The sequence below is a fragment of the Osmerus eperlanus genome, chromosome 14 (assembly GCF_963692335.1).
Source record: "Osmerus eperlanus chromosome 14, fOsmEpe2.1, whole genome shotgun sequence".
Lineage (NCBI taxonomy): Eukaryota > Metazoa > Chordata > Actinopteri > Osmeriformes > Osmeridae > Osmerus > Osmerus eperlanus.
The window spans coordinates 5,332,582-5,353,624 of record NC_085031.1 but is presented as its reverse complement, the minus strand read 5'-3'; the positions used below and the strand labels follow the sequence as shown (position 1 = coordinate 5,353,624).

At 42.4% G+C, this 21,043-nt stretch overlaps 2 protein-coding genes across 4 annotated transcripts; both read right to left on the bottom strand.

The window, feature by feature from the left end:
• Window positions 1-111: 111 nt before the first annotated feature.
• On the bottom strand, window positions 112-13,223 carry slc31a1 (solute carrier family 31 member 1). 3 transcript variants are annotated; one of them, XM_062478992.1, is made up of 5 exons: window positions 13,063-13,223; window positions 3,418-3,544; window positions 3,117-3,189; window positions 2,802-2,970; window positions 112-2,443 (listed from the first exon to the last, which is right to left on the bottom strand). In XM_062478992.1, exons 2-5 carry the CDS (start codon window positions 3,523-3,525, stop codon window positions 2,242-2,244), a joined length of 552 nt encoding a protein of 183 aa, XP_062334976.1. In that variant the 5' UTR covers window positions 3,526-3,544; window positions 13,063-13,223; the 3' UTR covers window positions 112-2,241. The 3 variants fall into 3 exon arrangements, with proteins under 3 accessions (XP_062334976.1, XP_062334977.1, XP_062334978.1); XM_062478993.1 differs by lacking the exon at window positions 13,063-13,223 and adding an exon at window positions 10,790-10,963; XM_062478994.1 differs by lacking the exon at window positions 13,063-13,223 and adding an exon at window positions 3,796-3,818.
• A 481-nt stretch (window positions 13,224-13,704) lies between these two features.
• atp6v1g1 (ATPase H+ transporting V1 subunit G1) lies at window positions 13,705-16,070 on the bottom strand. Its single transcript, XM_062478489.1, has 3 exons — window positions 15,852-16,070; window positions 14,710-14,810; window positions 13,705-14,526 (listed from the first exon to the last, which is right to left on the bottom strand). Exons 1-3 carry the CDS (start codon window positions 15,931-15,933, stop codon window positions 14,353-14,355), a joined length of 357 nt encoding a protein of 118 aa, XP_062334473.1. The 5' UTR covers window positions 15,934-16,070; the 3' UTR covers window positions 13,705-14,352.
• Window positions 16,071-21,043: the final 4,973 nt, after the last annotated feature.

Genomic DNA, 21,043 nt, shown 5'->3' with positions numbered 1-21,043 from the left:
AGAAATAAGATCTGTTAGGACTACATCTCTACTATAATAACTAATCAGTTACGCGCAAGTAAGGGAAGTTACATACAGATCACATAATGGACAGGAGATAAACACACACAACACTTTTTCTTGAATGCTACAATTTATTACCATTATCCATATTTTCTAGACGATTACAACAGTAAATAATGAGTTACTTTGATACAGAAATGTGTTTTGGACTGCAAAAACAACCCTAGCAATGGCTGTACTGTAGTGGCTGTGACATTCTACCTGCTGTTTGGCCTTTCTGCTTCAATTGTATAGCAGACCAGAGCGGTTCCTTATTAGCCTGGTAAGATCAGAATTGCTGCCACCATCTTGTTTTGTTTCACATTGTCAAAACAAGACCAGAATGGTGTAACGGGTGGTAAAAAACAAAACATGATCTCATAGCTCCCAATAACAGCACTACTCAATGTCATTCAGGAAACATATAAACATTTCAAAAATTAAAAATACCAATGTAAACTAAACAAAAAAGTACTAAAAGCAACATCATCATTAGGTTCTTCATATTGACAACCCCAAGATATCAAGTGTGTGTTGTAGTTTGAGGCCTAATGCACAGATAGGTCACAAGGAGAACGCTATTTCAAACTTGGCCAGCCTCCTAGTTTCCCATAATCCGTTACTCGTTTTTAGGATGTAAGCACCAATAGGGAAGCAGTATCCGCGGTGACAGGATATCAATTGAAAGTAAAGTCGTGCGGAGCTCAAGTTGTAGTTAACCCTTTTTAAGTCAAGATTTTCAGACACTTCCTCCGCTTAGACCATTTCCAGTCCATATAAATTAGTTACAAAAAACAAGAATATGATTAAAGACTTTGCCAGTAACAATTTAACATTAAAATCTCTAAAAAAAGGCCTGAACTGCAATTGTACACTGAAAAATCAAACAATTGTTGTTGCAAGAGACACTAGTTCACCTATAAATTTGACATAACATTGAACATTTCTAGAATTACAGCAATTGTGTTGTTCTTTTTCATAAATACCTTCCAGAGGTAGGGGAGGGGTTGGTCTAAATTGTGCTGGGTCGAGTCAAAAGCCATGGGAAATAACTGAATGGGTTTTCAGGAGATATCCATGATTAGACACTGCATGGCAGTGAGAATCAGGAGGAGGATCCACATTATAATTTCAGGTCCATGAATCAACAGAATGCCACGCAGGATTGGCACTTCCCAAATCCACCCACTGAGCCCTGACCCCGATGTACTTGAGGTGATCCGAGTTTGGGATTGGACAGCTAGGCAATATCTTGCCTGGATTCCAACCGTTCAATCTAAGGAGGATCTTTATATAACCAAAATATTTACACCTTTCAAAACTCCCATTAGAATTCAGGCACATTGGAGACAAGGGTTACAGCTCAGTGTGGGAGCAGCCTTAACATTTAATCATCATAGCTTGGCCATTAGAAAAACGTATCTTAAGTAGCGCTGGCACTTTAGTCAGTAGACCTCCTACTTAGTCGCCATGTCTACAGTTGGCCTGTGTGTGTGTTACATGTTCCCTCATTTAAGGCAAAGGGTTTAGTAAGGCTCAGTCGTACAGCCAGGGCTGCTGCACCTTCCCCTACCCACAATCCACCAGTATGACCTCTGACACCAACGTGAGAAATCAGCAGATTGTCATATGGAAGGCAGGTGATGACCAGGAGTTTGTGAAAAGATGATCACCCAGGAAAGGGAACAAGGATGCAGTTTGTGTGTGTGAGCATATTACCCTACGGGCTAAACCTGTAAGGCTGAATGACATGTTGACGGCTGATTACTGGTCAATAACAAAAGAGCCTGGACTGTGCATGAATGGAAGCTAGTTGAGGAGGAAGATGTAGAGACTGAGACTGGAGGGGAAGATCAAAAACATTGTATCACGGTGCAATGGCTGTTCCCCAATTCAAGGACTCTTTGCTCTGTTCAAAGAGCTGTTTGTGAATCACAGTAAAAGGACAAGATCATTTGCCACACATTTTGTCACGTTGAATAGTGTCAAAACGTGGCCTCTCCATGACAAAGTGCGCTGTCCAAAAGTACAATATCCAACAATAACATACAAATTTGGTTGGGTTGCCATGATGAGAATGGCGATTGAGTGGGAGAAGAATGTCTACGTGTATTCGTGTGCACGTTGCGCAAGGGCGTGTGTGTGAGGGAAGGGGGTCGACCGAGACAGACCGGGGCAAACATATGTGTGTGTGGTGTGTTAGTGACAGTGTTCAGTAATGTCGACGACCACAGCCTTCTTCCAACTGAACAGGAAGTATCCGACCCCGGCACCTGCCGCCACGGCGATGCACAGGTACCCGTTGTAGGTCATGAACACCAGCATCAGGAAGTAGCTGACCACCACCTGGATGATGTGTAGCACCGTCTGCAGTAGGTGGGCGAGACTCAACATGCGTTGCCTGGAGGGGAATGAAGGAACGGGGTTGAAAATCATACATGGATGTATTTTTCTTTAACTAATAAACGACAGGTTCGTTTTTCCGTCTGGTCTATGAATTTGGTATATTCCTACTCTATACCTTTACTTCACATTCAGTCAATCCCTTGCAGTCCGACCTTGCTCCAAGTAAACCATCAAACCTGTGTATTACTCACACAGAATGCAGTGTACTGGCTTCCATAAGACGAGCCTAACACCTCCTAGCAACCTAGTGCTTCGGATCCATCTGGCCTCTGTCTGTATGCCCCCCCCCCCCCCCCCCCCCGTGGTTCTGTTCCTGTGTATGCTCCAGAGAGATGCAGACTGGCTCTACCCACCCCACGGTCTTGTGTGTTTCCATGAGCATGGTCCCATCTGCTCCGGGCACAGGCATGGAGTTGTAGCGCACGTTCACCTGGTTCCTCCTCAGGAGGAACTCCCGGCCGATCTTCAGGCCCTCGTACAGGACGGCCATGAGGAACACGCCGATGCACGCCCCCACCATCTCTGACGGAGGGCCGGGCGAGGAGACGAGAGAGAGAGGAAGGGAGTCGTTTCGTTTGGCTCTGTTAGGTTACAGGGGGTAACCTAACAGAGCCGCCCCCCCCCCCCCCCCCCGCGGGGAATGAAGTGTTCATATTTGTGCCTCTCACCTCCAACGCTGTTGATGACCAGTCCAGAGAACAGCAGCTCCACGTTGGTGAAGCCAAAGTAGAAGGTCATCTGCTGCTCAGCATCATGCAAACACACGGAAGAAAACAAATGTTTGACACATTTTTACGCAATTTAATTGATCCATTCATGGAGAATAACTAGCTTGTTGCTATTCGGGGCCCAAGTTCACACACAAGCTTAAGTCTTTAACACAGTTCAGGAGCTTAGACCTTCGGCAGGCCTTTCATCAGAGCGAGATTTGGTAATGTGGGGTGAGAGAGGGTGTAGCTGGTGTCTCACCATCATCATGTGCCCCCCTGGGTGCATGTTGTCGGCGCCCATGGTGTCTGGAGGCATGGTGTTGGGGACGGGGTGCATGTGGTGGCTATGGTCATCTGACATGTTCATCTCTCGTCACCGCTCAGGCCTATAGCAGTCCCAGGAAGTAAAGGAAGACGAAACAGGATTAAAGCTTTTGCATGACACAAAGAGCATACACTGAATTTTGCATACACTGAGAGCTTAAGTCTGCACTCCGGAGGATCTATTGAACAACGCCGACATCTTTTGTCATGATCTGTAAGATGTAAAGAACAAAAGAACTTTGTTTCCATTTAGAATCTGTACAAACATTCCGAGCTGTTGAATAACCTTTCATCAGAGCTTAATCTGTCACACCTGCCAATTTCAGGTAGCTTTTGTCATTGTTGTTGGAATGTAGGCATGAGGTACAGCATGTCACAGAGCCAGAAATACAAGGTTTGGCATTCAGTTGCATTTAATTGCAATGCAGTAACATCCGAGGCCCTCTTTGAGAGGAAAGCCAACTGACCGAAACAAACACCCAGCCCCTCAGACTCTCGTGTTTTCACCAAGTTACCATGAGTCAGTTACTGTGGTACTCTTGATTGGCAGGTGTAGTCTATGAGTACTAATGACTGCAGCCTTGGTGAGGTCATGTCGACTTCAGGGCAGGACAGGGCAGGGTGGCACAACACAATATAGTATGTTTTGGAGCAGGGAGAGAATCCTAACACAATACTCAGAGATTCTCACAATCATCAGTAAAGTTTCAATATGGTTCCCTGGGAGGACATCCCAGTAGCAGGTAAACAGGGTTACCTGTCCCATACATAGCAATGTGCCTCCTGCAGTGCCACTCTAAGCACAAGCCCCAGATTCTGTAATCTACCGTCATTTAGCATTAGACCTGCCTACTAGTTGATTAAGACCAGCAGCACAGATTATAAAGTTAATACTGTAATTAAACAAGCTAATAAGTCAAAGGTGCCAAGTGTTACAAGGCAGATGGCGTCACGGTTTGGGCCTGGTGTAGGGGTGGGCGGTATTGTCGACTCTGTTTCTGATACCGGTATGAACGTGAATACCGGTATGGGGTTGTGCCATGATATGGATTTTGCCATATCATGGATATCACGGTATATTAATAAATGTATAATTTAAGTGTTTCTGTTTGGTATAAAATATAAGTCAAGTGATAGAGCCTAGTGGGCTAGTTAAAATTTGTAGGCTATCTTAAAAAAAAACATTTAAGCATAGACGCTGTACGCATTGTGCCAGCCAATGAAAGTCAACAAACAAGCTAGCGCACCTCCAGAGGAAGCAAACATTCATTGGAGTAAACTGCTTTTGTTGGCAAGTGTAAGCAAGCGTTATGCATGTGCGCGAATATGAACAATCTACCAGAATGCGTTTAACTAATCCAATGCCAGGTTGGTTAGAATTGTGAAATGTTTATTGTAGGCCAACAGAATCGAGTATTCAACCATGTAATAAATTGAATTAATCAATCACTGAATTGAAACAAACACAAATAGTGAGTATGTTATCATTTACAAACCATTTATTTAAAAAATTCAAGTTTAAGTATTTCGATTAATTTCATTGAAACAAAAATGTAAACAAATTAATACAATTCTATGTTTTTCAGTATCATGTATCACAACATACATTTTTAGATGCAACTATTTGCATCTGCTTTGATATCATGCTGCTTTTATCTGTATCCATTGACTACTGAAACATCAGAAACTGAATGTGCTCCCTTTCAATGTAGTCCATCACTTCAGGTGAGGTGAAATATTTCTCTTGTACTGCTCGCACGAGTCGGAGATGATGGCCCAGTCAGCTTAACCAGGATCTTTTGGACTGGAATGAAGCACACATCCATTGCCCCTCGCTTGGCCCATTAGGATGGAAGAATTCGACATTTACATCTTGGTGATGTGTATCCATAGTAATTACTTTTGCCAACCACCAGTTCTTGTCGTCGATCACAGCAAGCCGGTCTCCACTGTTAATGTGATCTGCCGCTATTTTTGTGTGAACTCCTTCAGGAACTTGATGGCTGTCCTGCTCCATTTCTTCCATTAGCATGGCAACAGGTCCTATGTCCTTGTTTTGAGCAGAAGCACTGCAACCACTTGTGGTTTCAGTGTGCTTTTTCAAATGTGTCACCTTTACATGCTCGTGGATATCAAACATGGCTGGAGTGAAACACTGGCAAATCTTTGGTTCACAGCAAAAGCAGGACAATGATCTGCAACTGATCGTCTTCCCCTCAGGAATAATCTGATGAACCTTTCGTGTTCCAGACACAGGTTTCAAGGGTTGAATGAGTTCATCATAGCGCGTCATTTCATCATCTTTGACATAAAAGAGTTGGATGTTGGTAACACTTTTCTTCACCACTTGTCGTAGAATGTTTTTCCACTTGCAACATCATTCCCTTGCAGAAGGAGACTGTCTGCAGTTCTTTTGACTGTCGCTCCGATGCCATCTGGTGCTCCTTTGCCGTGAGAAGTGGCAAAGAAGTTCCAAGTTGCTCTCTGGAAACCAAATCTCTGAGGGACATCACATAGAAGAGAGAAATTATTGTTGTTTTTATATTGTTTGCTAGGACCATCAGACCAGAAGTGGAGGGTGTGAGCACCAGGAAACTGTTCTCATTGTTTTGAGTACGGGATTCATTTATGCCCAAATGGAAGCAGCATCCTGACGCTTGGACACAGCCTTTTCATCTTTTGCATAGTACATGTCAGTGTGCAGATTGACTTGGGGGAGGTTCTGGCCAAAATGACATGATTGTATCTCTGAGCCATATTTACATTTCCATGCTTCTGCGAAGTCAACATGCACAATGACACTGTTTTCATTACAGTGACATAGAAGGGACGGAGAGTGCAGAAGGATGAATAACTCAGAGTTATGTTTGGGTGGTGCTTGGTAAACTCTTTGTGGAGGTTAATCATTGTGTCTGAAAGGATCATTCTTTGATGCTTTTCCTTCTTTTGTGTTCTTGTGTCTTGTTTGTCAGTGGTCAGACGTGCAATACTCATTTTGTATAGCAGCCGGAGTTTTTTTAAGAACCCTCCCTGACAAGAAAATGTTTTTTGATTTTTCATGGCATCTCTGAAGTGGTTCTCCACCCTGTTTCCCTTCACTGAATTCTTTCAGAAGAACATTGTGGAACAGGAGTGCTTTCTTTACTAAAAGGAAGCTGGTATTACTGCTACCCATCATTGGGTGTGCTCAAGCCTTCGGCGAGAGCACAACCTTTGTTCTCTCACATATATATTATTTATTGTTTATTTTCGCCCCCCTAAAACTCAGTCAATATTTGCATGCATTTCCTACATACACAACGGCGGTGTCAAAAGGTTCGTCTTGGTAGCGATTGCGTTGCTTCTATTGGAATTTACGTTCCGTTGCATGGTTTGGGCTTAAGTTAAGTTTTTGTGGCGAAAAGTGAAGCTAACGGTGGCTAATTTGCTAGCCACAGTCACTGACGTTACTAACGTCACTACGTCACTAACGTCACGAAAACACGCGTGACTAACTGTAGCAGAACATTCGTTTCGCATCTGTTAACTTGGGGGATAGCTAGGCTAACTATAGCTTTACTGCAAGGCAGCTGCAGGAACGCCACAAGCAAAGAGGCCAGGGTGATAACTATTTACTCATTTTACTTTGTGATATGACACACAATTGTGATGTGTAATGTACATTCGTTTCGCATCTGTTAACTTGGGGGATAGCTAGGCTAACTATAGCTTTACTGCAAGGCAGCTGCAGGAACGCCACAAGCAAAGAGGCCAGGGTGATAACTATTTACTCATTTTACTTTGTGATATGACACACAATTGTGATGTGTAATGTACATTCGTTTCGCATCTGTTAACTTGGGGGATAGCTAGGCTAACTATAGCTTTACTGCAAGGCAGCTGCAGGAACGCCACAAGCAAAGAGGCCAGGGTGATAACTATTTACTCATTTTACTTTGTGATATGACACACAATTGTGATGTGTAATGTACAATATAAGCTGATATTATTAAGGAAGTACATCTACTTTCGGAAACAGTAGTCTACTATTTCACTGAAATATTAGCATCATGACATTAGCCTGTGTTGCCCGGGCAACACATACTACAGTGGTCTATGATGTATCTGTTTTCAATCGTTAAAATAAACATTCCTCACATATACATTTTCGTTGTAGGATTTATTATGACATTAGATTACAAGTAAACGATTTGTGGGTGAAATTATCATTACCTGTGGTTTCAATCCAGTGTATCACTGCAACGCTGTAGCCTACACGAGACACTACAAAAACATTTACACAGCTGTAGGAAGTCAAACGGCGACAGAACATGTTCGGCACTCCCCTTACTTAAATCAAAACTCTATCTAACTACTAACCTGAACTTCATTGCCACAGCCTAAACGTTGTCAATCTGTTCATGAAAATAATTAATTTCAGCCTAAACCGTACAACGGAACGTTAAATCCAATTCAACCAACGCAATCGCTACCAAGACGAACACAGCAGTAGTCTAGTCTGTACTACTACTGTACCGTAGTAGTACAATTTACCGGGGCAGCTTCTCCACACAGGGCTATATCGCATTTTGCGTTGTTACTGACAATGATCGCTACCAGTGAGCTTTTTATGAATGAGCGATTTTCCACTAAATAAATGTCAAGCTTATTTACGTTTTGGGGGGCATATTTTCAGTTAGCAGATGGTACTGTTTGAATCGCGATTCCATCTTCTACTGCCGGGTAACGTCGTAGAATAATCTTCAAAGGGGGTTCTTTATTAATGAATGAATGCAATGAGTAGGCTAAATGCATGAAAATATCACGAGAAGGGAAAAACTTAAAAGGACGTTTAAGTCATAGAGATTAGGTCAATTTGTACACCGGTCTGCCAAATGTATTCGTTTTGAGTCAACGATGAGGCTGCCTCTTGCCTCTTGGGGAAATGAAAAGACATCCATTTCATTCTACACTTCACTCGTATTTTCAGTTGTAAATGAGCAGCAACAAAAAAATGCTTTTAAATCTATGTCATCTTTATAAATAATAAGTATGCATTTTTATATAAAATACAGAAATATCAGTTGTAAAAATGTCATTAAAAAACGGACCCCTGTCCAACCGACGCAAGCACACCCTACAATTTCCCCAGAAATTGTACCCTCTCTAGTTCTCTTTGTGGTGGTTCTCGGCGATTCACCCAGTGTGATTTTCAGTTTCATGCGCCATATCTTCTTTCTTAATTTGTCGTTCTCTTTTTGGGCCTTGCTGAGATTGGTTTTGAGTGTTTTCATTTTTCTGGAACCTCTCTGCTTTCTTTTGTCCCTTTCTCTTTTCCCTGCAGCAGCCTGCCTGCTTGTCTGTGGTGTCTCATTCAAAACATTAACTGGACTATCTGGAGGTGTTTCCAATGGTTGCGTGTCTATCTGCCTTTTCTTTCTGGATTCTCTCTGGCTATGCGTCCATTTCTTTCTATTAATCCTCTGTTCCCTTTCACTTAAATCTTTGATTTGCTTCATTTTTCCTTCAACTCTGTTTCCAACTTTTTCTCTAATTTCTTAGATAATCCTCTTTTAATTCTGGCTGTGTAAAGATTTTCTCTCTTCGCTTTTATCTGATACTCTCTGTTCCTCTTTCTATGAGAGTTTCGTAGCCATCCTGGCCTAAAACACATGAGCACAATAGCATAAACTACACATTCAGCATATTCCCAAAGTAAAATGTTGACCTGGCAAGTGACAACAGAAACCCTTTCTATCATAGGCCAACACCATGTTGCCTGTTCTTCCTATTGTTATATGATTTACTTTCGCAAATGAAACACCAGAATGGAAAGCCCAGCCAACTACAGGCACAGACAGTCTTTACAACTCTGTTGAAGGTGTGGCCTGGCTGGGATGATAATAGACCCCCTTACGTTCCTGCTTTCACACCTGACAACATAATGAGTTAGCTGGTTCTCCTGGTTTGGACGATCCACGTCTACTCAAGATAAGCCCTAAAACAACGTGTCTAATTTCACTTTTGAGCTGAACTTCCATGGAAGTGAGACCAGACCCAGGCTGATCCCTGCACTCACCATTCAGAGCACTTCCTTTCCGTTCCTCTAGAAAGGGCAGTCAGGCCACAAGAAGCCTACAAGAAAGAAGCCTGTTTACGTCATATGGAGCTCATCACAGTGGAGGTGCCCTGTCGCTAGCGGTGGCATTGACCACCTTTAGCTGCTGCTTCAGACAGAGAAATCAAATATAAGAACTGTAATTGGCCACTCCATGTTTACCAGGAGCCTCCGCCCAACCCCCCAACTAATCAAATGGTCAAGCCTCCTCAGGCAATGGGTGTACTCAACGGCATTAATAATCTAATCACTGCCTACTTTAAAACATCAGTGTCAATCACTTACAGTCCGACCTTTTATTGTAAAGATCAGGGAACCCCAGAGGCTGCGATTACATCAACAGACAGTAAACAGACAAGACAGACGGAGATTAGCCATTTTTAACAGACCCCAAAATCACATTATTGTTGCTCTGTTTTGTACTCACAGTCCTGGCAGAGTATCCATGTTCTGACACACAGATTTGGTAATACAATAATAAGCTACCCTCCAGCAGGACACGTGAAGGTCAACACCAAGCTGAATTGAACTTTCCTCCAAATGAACCAGGTTGAAACAGATGACCTCACACAACCAATGGACAAGGGCGCAAATGGCCGTCCTGTGTGAACAAGTCCAACACAACAATCCCCCTGCCTCAGGAGAATAAATAAACGAGGCATGCACAACGTCCCCCATGAACTCAGAACGTTGTGACAGCAAGTCCTTCGTCTACTGTGCGGTACGAGTTGGCCTCAGTGGCTTTGTGAGACTTCAATGCTTTCCACCGCAATCTACACAGGACATTCGGAAGCCATTGTGAAATGTTCCTGTACGTCTGCTACAATAATAAACCTGAAGACTCAGATCTTCTACAGTACCGCGGCAAGTCCTTCACAACCATACCACACCAGTGAACAGAATTCTATAGACGTGGTTTGTATTTGACACACAAAACTTGCTACACTATGTTGAAAAACATAGAACACCAAGTTCAAAGTACAACTGAATCATCATCAGAGGATAGTTGAAACACACTGCAGAACAATGCTGATGAACAGTTAGCTACAGCTGGATTTTTAATTATCAACACCCTTAACCTCAACCACATTAAAAGAACTGGGATGGATCTGACATGTTTGTAACTACGGAGGTACATGTTATCCAGGCTATGCCAACATAGTTTATCGTATCCATATTCTATATTCAATAGAAAATAATCTAAACTTACCGGAATGTTTCAGCGGGTTCACAGGCTCAGTTACAGTGCAACAACAAAGTACTTGTCAATGTTTAGTGGTGCAACTGTGTGTGTGTGTCTGTTCATGCAGATGTGCGGTGCCTATGTTTCTAAGTGTGGAAGAGTGCTCACCCTGCTAAACGCCAGTGGTAACATGGATGTGTGATCACACCAGTGAACTAAGCCGCCTTCTCATGACTTGCTTCTCTCATGTGACCAATCTCCCATTTCCTCAGAGGATCAGGCCAATCACAGGCCTCGGCAAACTCCCTACTGAGAAGATACATAGAATCTCATTCGTCGCTTCCTCTTTTTACTTTCTCTCCCCATATAAGACTGATCTCTGGCATGCTTGTCCTTTGGGAAAACCTGTCCTTTGACCAGACCAAGGCAAATAAAACACTAGATGTTTAAATGAAATTCTGCAACTCATAATGATACCAAAAGCCAAATCTATATCCAATAGCCAAAACTATATAATATTTTAGGAGACAATTAGTATTCTTGCTAACTTATTTCTTATTTACATTTAGTCATTTAGCAGACGCTCTTATCCAGAGCGACTTACAGTAAGTACAGGGACATTCCCCCGAGGCAAGTAGGGTGAAGTGCCTTGCCCAAGGACACAATGTCAGTTGGCATGACCGGGAATCGAACTGGCAACCTTCGGATTACTAGCCCGATTCCCTCACCGCTCAGCCACCTGACTCCCTTATGCCTTATGCCTATGTCTTATGCCTTCATTTATCCAGATAACTGTTAATTATTACTGTTGTTTATGGCATTTTAACAAGAAGACCTTTAAGCCACAGATAAAAGATCAACTTTGAGGGTTAGATGTAGAAAGACTGCAACGTGCCAAACAGATTACCTATGAAGAAACTATGAAGACATCACTTTTCTATTATGTCACTTTGACCTGCCCTTTGTCCACTTTTTTTGACACCTTTTAAGTTACTGGAAATCCTCATCCACTTAACATCCAAGATTGAGGATGACGTGGCATACACAACGTTGGGATAAAAATGCTACATACAGGATTATATCATCAAATGTAGTACAACATCATTGGCCTAATGATACTATATTCCCACTAATGATAGGAAGTGCCAAACATCAAGATGAAGGAGTGAGCGGTGAAAGAATCAGAACAGCAGTTCAAAGTTGCAGAAGTGGAAAATTCGCAAAACACAATAAACTAGAAAAACATTCCAGTATTACTCAAACAAGACAAACATGACTATGTACAAGGTTATCTAGTTTAGAAGGTAAACAACCATTCACTCAAAATACTTTAGTGTGAATTACATCAGTAAATTGTGTGTGTGTGCGTGGTGAGTCAAGAGCTTTTGATCTTGATTTTTTCAGTATAATGCCACAATTAAATTGAATGACACTACAACCCATGAGGGGACATAAGCCAAAGTAAAACACCATTGCTTTCCCGTGACTATGGTGTTATTGTGATACGAGTTCACTAAATACTTCAATCAATCATTAAATAGTAAAACCCGTCCCCAACCCGAGACCTTATCTACAGATTATTGTTCTTATCAAAGTTCACCAACATCAAGATGCATTATACAGCTTTGACATGAAAGACCCTAACTGGCAGCACGTAGCCTACTAAATAAATGTAGGCTTTTTACTTAATCCTACTCGGAGAGCCGCTTGCCAAGGAAACACAAGGTCCAGTCACGTAGCATAGCGGCCAGAGGCAGGGGGCCAACTAACGATAAAAGCCGGGCAGACAACAGTCTGACCCGGTTTGGATATTGTCACCCCAACCCTGTGCCTCATCAAACAAAAGAGCCCTGTTCCTCATACCCACTCAGACATTCCTTTCTTTCATATCACACAATAACAATGGGATGTCGTGATGACCTTGTTTGGTTCCCTGATATTGGTAACAGTCAGACCAAGTGTCCCCAAATGATGCAACATCGAAGTTAGGCTAGGTTTACAGTAGTATCCATGTCTAGACTTTCGTGTGATGGATGCAACCAAAACTGATTTTTAAACCCAACTATTTTCGTTTTTCCTTTCCTACTAGCTACAATCCTGCTTCTGACGGTCATAAGATACTTTGTAAGTGGGATGAGGGGTCATGTGCTGACTACACGAGTTACAGTTATGGAAGAGTATTTCAAAGCTAGCTAGCTAGCTTGGCTATCCTGTACAGTCAGTCTCGTAAAGCTGGTTTCAGAGGTCAAAGACAGAGTGAGCGATGGAGGAAGGCTCCAGATATGCAGAACCATGCTTACCTCACAACATTTAGCAAAGAAAGTTCTTGATTTTTCGTTGATAACGATATCTCGCTATTTAACAATCATTAACAGTATGCTAAAGAAAACTTGAAGATTCAAATATCTACCGACTGCAAGCCGACAAGGGTCTCATGTGAGCTGGCGTTTTCCCCTTAGTCTGACGTTTTGGTAGACGTAAAACGACGCGGCCAATCAGAGACGCTCTTCTTCCCTTCGACGCTGCTCGACTCCTCCCTCAAGTTCCGATTTTCATTGAGAATGTATTACAACTCGACGCCTCAACGCGCCGCGCCGCTGTTGGTGTGAATACCCCATTTTGTATCATCATTTCCGCCGCCACATGGGCATCCACAATTGTGGAAGTTAACGTCAGAACATGATGAACATGAACATATTTTAATATAACTGATTCTAGTGATAAACAACTCACAATATATTCGATATTTAGTATAGACTTACTCCCCTATATTTTGTATTGTGTGTAATTATGTCAAAACATTAATAATAATTTATCTGCATCACAGCGCATCCTAATACATGTCAAGTTCAGAGAATGTAACAATAACAAACAATGCAGTCATTTGTTTTGAGGTAATACATGGAATAGAAATATTCTGAATGCACACACTACACAGAAGGTGTTGTTTTCCACCAAAATATTTAATTTTAGTATCATGTTTCAATTTGTGAATGTTCCCTATTGATACAGGACCATACAGCCACAGGATGGAGGGAAAACAAATGGACAGCAGGTAAATGGGAACTACTGTTTCTGTCTCCACAAATATAACAACAAAAACATGTGCATCAGATATAAATAAACATCACATTGCATAGCAAGACACACGCACAACGTCACAAACACACACTAACTTTCACAGAAATGGTCTTGATGATTCTGCCAGCCAATAAGAATGAACCACAGAGACAGAGACACTGCACCGTATCCAAAACTAAACTATGACCATTGAATGTGTTGAAACAAGCTGAAACAATCATACTTTAATCTTTACTTCAATCATACTATACTCTTTACATCTGACTGAACTGTGGGTGTCACTTTATCTCAACATATAATATACAGATTATAACAATAGTGTTGATGAAAGTGGATTTATCAATACTAGAGAAAAGATCAAATGGAGGAATGTGAAGGTAGATTATCATATAACATATTATGGTGCGTATGGACACTGTGATCCAGTGCACGGTGTGTCTGCCTCTGTTTTTCCTTAGTTTAAGGGTTTAATGATGAAGAGAAAGAAGCGGGGGGGGGGGGGGGGGGGTCTAGCCAGCAAAACGGTAGTTGGCATGGATCTCTGGCTTGATTTCACACACCATCTTCAGCAGGTTGCCCAGTACAGCCTCCCTGTTTTGCTGGTAGCTACTCTGGATGCAAGCCATCTTATCCACGGTCTCTTTGTCCACCTCCACAGCTGAGTTACCATGGGAACCAAGAGCCTATCAGAGTGCAAGATGATGCAGAGGGAGGTTAGTCTGTCACCTTGTAAGATATTAATTAATTGATTATAATTTATCACAGCCCCTTCAAATGCTCAATATGAATGTGTATGCAATATAAGCATTCTTATACCCTGTCCTAAGCTCCTTTTACAAATATAATGACTCAGTGCTATGACTCACCGCTGCCTCCTTGGTCTTGAAGTCCTTCTCCCTCTGCAGGCGATACTGCTCAATCTCAGCCTGAGCCTCTTCCTTTGCCTGCTTCAGACGGCGATTCTTGCCTGATGAAAAAAACATACATGGACACAATGCAGTCAGGGAACATGAAAAACATGAGTGCGCTAAATAGTTTATGGTCGTTAGGACATGTAAACAAACAGTTACATTATTTGTTTCCCGACTAAGTTGTTCAAGTGAACTTGAACAGCCCTTTTTATGGCTGTGCACAACATGTCACAATGGGAATGATTTTTGTTCACAAATGTCAACACTTGACATCTAACCAAAAAACACTTATTTATTGGGAAATAAAAAGGGAAGTGAGGAAGATACATACTAGTTATACAAGACTAGTCTGCAACGTTGAAAAACATGGGGGTAGGAAAGAAATAAGGAACTTGTTTTTTTCTTAAGTGACTCAATGTCACGTTACTGTAGAAAAAAATGGATTATGGAAGAGTGAAAAACCGACTAGTATGTTTACCTTAAATTAATTCATTTCTACAAGAGTGAGGCACTGCAGTCTATTATTTGTTTCAAACACGACACAGATAATTGCGAGATAGAATCTAGACTGAATTCTGAGAGATGAGGGTCAATAGAGGCCAAACTAACACGACAACGCCAGATTCCAGATATTATAAGCCTACAAGCATCGTCTAATTTTGCGTTGACTTTGTTAGCAAAATGTGGAAATGTTCATATTAAATTACAACAGAGCAAGTTACTGTAGCTCTACGCTACTTGGGGTAGTTATAGGTAAGATCGATCAAGTGGATAATATAGCTCTAGCGTTACATGAAAACACCCAAAGCTACCGAACATTTCCTTCCTCGGTGCCAAATTTTGGGACAGATTTAATACAACTTTAAATACAAGATTATCAAGTATTACTAAATTACTATTTAGTATGGCAGAAAATTAGCTAGCGCCAATTAGAGTGACGTTCCAAGATACAGTCAGTGAGGCCCAGCGGCCTCTCTCTACTCCTCTACAAGCTAGCTGAAGCTAGTTGCTAGTACTAGACTACTACTGCAGACTGTAGCCAGCCAGCTAACTGCTGTTTGTCGTTAGCCATTCACTGACAGCTAGTTTCAACTTACGTTTGCGAGCTTCGGCTACCTTTTCCGCAGCACGTTTTTCTGCTTGCAAGAGCTGTTGAATTCCCTGGGACTGACTCGCCATTATTGGGTTCGTTAAAATATGTCAGTAAAGAGGAAAAAAGAGGTGGTTTTAACAGATGATGTTGTGTTTGCAGCGAAGGTCGAGGAATTTACTGCAGTCAGCTGACAGCGCGTCACGTCGATGTCAGGCTCACACCATGTGATTGGGAAAATTGGTTGGGTACACTTGTTTTGTAAACCAATGTGTCCCAGCTGCGTATTCTATTATCAGATAGCAATTCTGTTATGTGTGCTTGCTTCCCAAATTCTCCAAATAGCGGTGGTGAGTATGGCTAGAAGTCCCATTATTTCAATCACCCCGCCAGAATACAATTGTAAGACAGCGAATCCTACCGACTGAAAGAGCTCTTCAGCTTTGAAATGAGTCAGGTCTCTCAAGTCTCATGCATTTGCCTTGAGACTCACGCGAACCATTTCGCACGCTGTCGCGCAACACCTTGTATTTCTCATTCTGACAAATAAGGGATAACTTGTCCCGCTAGATAGCCTGCAATTAATGGACAAGGCGCAGGCATACGGAGTCCTGACCGGTCTTTTTTAACCTGTTGTGCCGTAGCCTCCAAACGACATCCCAACAAAACCACCCAAAACAGAATAAAAATGATCAAAATGTATTTTGCGCGTTCAGATGCCCTGTGGACAAAGTTATGGAACGCTATGCCAATCTGATTAAATTCACAACTTTATTTTTTGAGAAAACACAACAGGAGTGTCAAATCAAATAGCCTACATACAAGTATGAAACAAGTAGCCTAACTCTGAAGATACGTAGGCCTAATGTAGGCGCTATGTTGACGATGTAGATTTTTCTCTTGAATTAATAAATTAGGTCACCTCTGCTCTAGAACAAAGTGTCCAACTGACCGTATGTCGTAGCCTATAGGCTACTAGCCTAATACCCAACTGAGATTTAAAACAGATGACACCATAAGAACCTTTTCAACCCCAACCTAAACATAGGCTATCCACAAATGGAATCCTTTTGATACCAGCTCCCCCCTTAAATTTTTAAAAAATCGTATCCTCTCTCTCTCTCTCTCTCTCTCTCTCTCTCTCTCTCTCTCTCTCTCTCTCTCTCTCTCTCTCTCTCTCTCATACACATACACATACACACAAACACACACACACGCACGCACACACACACACACACACACACACACACACACACACACACACACACACACACAGAGAGAGACACACAGAGACACACATACACGGCAAGAGAGCCAGAGCCTGAGCGGAAACCCCTCCCGAATCCCCAACTCCGGCAACCGAGCAAAGCTAAAGAAAAGAGGACTACCAAGGATTCAGGAAACACGGAGAAATACTCGAAGAGACAATAAACAATCATAAGAAAGTGAGTGCAACATGTCACTGATTGTAGAAAGCTTCAATTTGAAAGCGACCAACAGCTCAAATTTGTATTTGTTAGGGAACAAAACACTTTCCTGCAACTGCTTAAGATTTTTTTTCTGGAAAAAAAACGTTGAGCCACCCGACATTAGCAGGAATAGCTACTTATTCTATCTGATTAGCCAGCTATATCGTTTATTAGCGCTAACATTTTCGTTGGGCGCTTAAAATGCATGTAATATTTGATAAGAAAAATTCAATTGTTGACATATTCATGTTTTCCATTTACTGACATAGCGATGTCAATGTGGCTAGCCTTGCTAGCTTAGCTTAGCCGCACACAGAGGCATTGGATAATATTCCATATTAGCTAGAAATGTACTAGCCAATATTTGACATTTGAGAAATGCCGCTGTCCCGCGTCGGTAATAGTTTGTCAGAAGTTCTGCTTGCATACGCTGCACACACAGACTATAGGCCTGGTTATGTGTCCAGTTACAACTTTATTTACTGTTAGAATTCCACTTTATTCACGTTCAGTGACACTTCTTTTTATTTGGAATGGTTAGGCGTAACTAGCTAATTATTGACCAGTGTAGCTACTAACTGTACTATGTCATGAACATTTGTGACAAAAGTTTGTACAGCCGTAAACGTCTGTGATAACAACCTTGTCTTCTCTCAAGTGCTTTAAGCACGAAGTGCCAGAAAATCCTAAGCGATTTGCCGTTAAGATGATGGAACAGAACAGCAGACCAATCACAGTCCTATACTAGAAACTATCGAGCTAAGTGAGAGACATGCAAGTCAAATTCACACCCTTCGGGTAGCCTAGGGGGACAAAGAACAAGATAGTTTGCGATGTCACTACTCTTGTAATTACACTGTTCTCTCTGTGTGTCTCTCTTTGTCTCTGTGTCTCTGTCTCTCTCTCTTTGTCTCTCTCTGTGTCTCTGTCTCTCTCTCTCTCTCTTATTATTGTGCCTTTAAACCTGACAACCTTGCCGTTTACCTAAAGTAACAATTGTGAAGTGCCTAACATACATACATGATTTGACTGTCAGCCTAGTAGTTCATGACCTTTCATGCCACAGTCGTGACCAGTTGGACATTGCTTAGCAAGTATAAAGTCCCCCCACGGTTTTGTGATGAAGCACACAGCAAATCCTTGTTGAGTCTCCCACGGCCACTCCTCTGCCACCCTCATTCTTTTGCTACTGCTGCTTCTGTTGGTGGTGGTGGGAGAGGATTGTAGCCCGCTGACACAAGCACAGGACATATCAGGGAGGTAGAGAAAAGAAATAAGAAAGAACGAGAAACTAGTCCATGTATAGTCACACTTGCAACCACAGAACACGGTTTTTGACTTGCATGGAAAGGTGTGTGTGGGGAGGGGGGCTGGGGGGATAATCGGACCATCACTTGACTGTATTATGGCCCCTTTGCCTACTCTCTGAAAGCTTGTGAAGAATGACTCTACTGTAAACATAATAGCCTATACTGGGCTGCATCAGTTCTCCGATCATTCAAAAAAAGAAGTAATATTTATGCTAGGCCATGCTTTCACGCTGTAATTGGAAATAGGCCATTGCCAGTTACTTTAACTGTGGTTTATGTGTGGTTTGAGAGGCCAATGGGGTGAGATTGGCATTCTCTGAATTGTCACAGCACCTCCCTAATCTTGCTGAGGCATCTTTAATCATTTAGCATGCTTCTTAGGCCTTGAAGGTTGACTTGCTAGGGGGAAAAAAACTGTGGTGGAATTGTGTTGGTATGGCATTCTTGATGGAATATATTTAGACCTTTTTCGACCGCTTCTATTGGGGGTGGGGTTAAATACTTTTTACAGCTTCCTTGTCCTGAAGCACAGTTTCTCTGCAACATGTGTCACTTAGTTTTGCTCATTCATATAGACCTATTAGGCCAAGTAGCCCAGGTTCTGGCCTGTACAGAGCCCTTTGAACCTAGAGCACAAAGCATGGGTGGGATCTCTCAAGTGCAGTCTTAATCTGTCAGTGGTGAATTGGTTTCAATACACGGCCGATATGACAAGATGTTCTCTGTTGTTTCGGTCTCATAGATAGGAAGGAGGGCTAGACGCTATGCTGAACGCATGTGGTCTCATGCTAATTTAGAACTCAGGTGCCACAAGGGGTGTTAGTTGTTAGAACTAGTGTGGATGTGACTGCCTTGAACCGCTATAGTCCCTGGCTCCTCTGTGCTCTCCTTGCATCCCGGTAGCTTCAGTAGTTGGAGCTGAATGATCACTGGGAATTCTCTGTCAGCTGAGCAGTTTGCGACAAAGGGATTCATATCCTCTTGGTCGGTTGTAGAATGTTCTAGCGTGTTCTGCTCTTTGTAGAAGGCCTTTATTGGCCTGAGTGACTAAGAAACCTGAGATGGCAGCCAGGTGACAAGCGACATGTACCCAGTCAAGTTTTGTGGAATGTTCTTTATTACCGGCACATTGTTATGCTAGTTAGTACTGTTTTGAACGAGGCGCTCACTTGACACAGTGCATGCCTGCTACTGGTGTCCTGTCTTGGTGCTCTCTGAGCATGACAGAGAGCTATGTTGTCCTGTGTTGACGGCCGTCTTGGTTCTTGTGGGTGGTAAGACAGCCTGGTGGAATTCCTCCGTCAGGGCTCTTATCATCCTGCCAACAATGTGGAACGAGTGTTTTTCTTTCTTTATTTCCTTTCTTGTGAGCTGATAACTAAAACCACACACCCTCTGTTGCTACCCTTTGGTTCCGTACAGCTCAGCTTGTGTCGTGTGAGAGTCCTTTTCAGAAGCAACTCACCAAACATCGTTCATCCTCACAGTCACTGTGTTTTTAACCCTTGTGCTGCCTTCGGGTCACATGACCCAAAGGTTCATAACGAACCATCGTTGTGTTTACCCAATTTTTACCCAATACAAAAACAAATAAAAATAATTTTCTTTTTACCTTTGCAATGTGGGGGGTCTGAGACAGCCCAACGGTTAAAAGAAAATGCTTCACTTTGTTTTTGAATGCGGTAAAGTTTGTCGCAATACGACGGTGGGTCACAATGACTGATGGGTCAGAATGACCGAAGAGAACACAAGGTTAAGACACAATGAGCCTCAGCTCCTTCAACAGTTGACTAGACGCACACCAGATCGGGCCCGGGAGCCGCTCCAATCTTCAGGTGTCGGTATCCTCTCCGCTTGATGCCGTTTCCTTTTCTCCTCCAATGTAATTTTCAAAAGTTGGCCTCACCTTCTTTGCACCTTGGTATTTTAGGAATGAGGATGTCCCACCCCCCCCCACCCCCCCTCTATCTCTCTGTTGTCCTGTAACTTTGTGTCAGACAGTCGAACAGAAGGCTCCAGACCTGGACTATAATGAGCTTTTCCCCCCCCTCTTCCCTGCGATTAAGGCGGATTACATTTCTAATGGAGAGGTAGTGCGATTAAGCAATCCTTTGTAGTCTGAGTGCTTTACAATCTGGTCTTAAAAAAAAAAATTTTTAAACCAAGCTTTATTTGTCTGATATATGAGGCCAGACGCCCTCCTGGACAGGATATTACACAGGTAAGACCTTCTGGTCTCATCTCTGATGCTGCTTCACCTGCCATTGCATGGCGTCGCGGCCACGTTTTTATAGTTTATAATTACCATTTAGAATAGGCTACTTCATGTTCTTCATGCTCTTAATTTTGACATGCGTTATGAATACACCGCCGTTGCTTCTCTAGACGTTCTTATCATTCTATTCGTCATCGTCATTCTC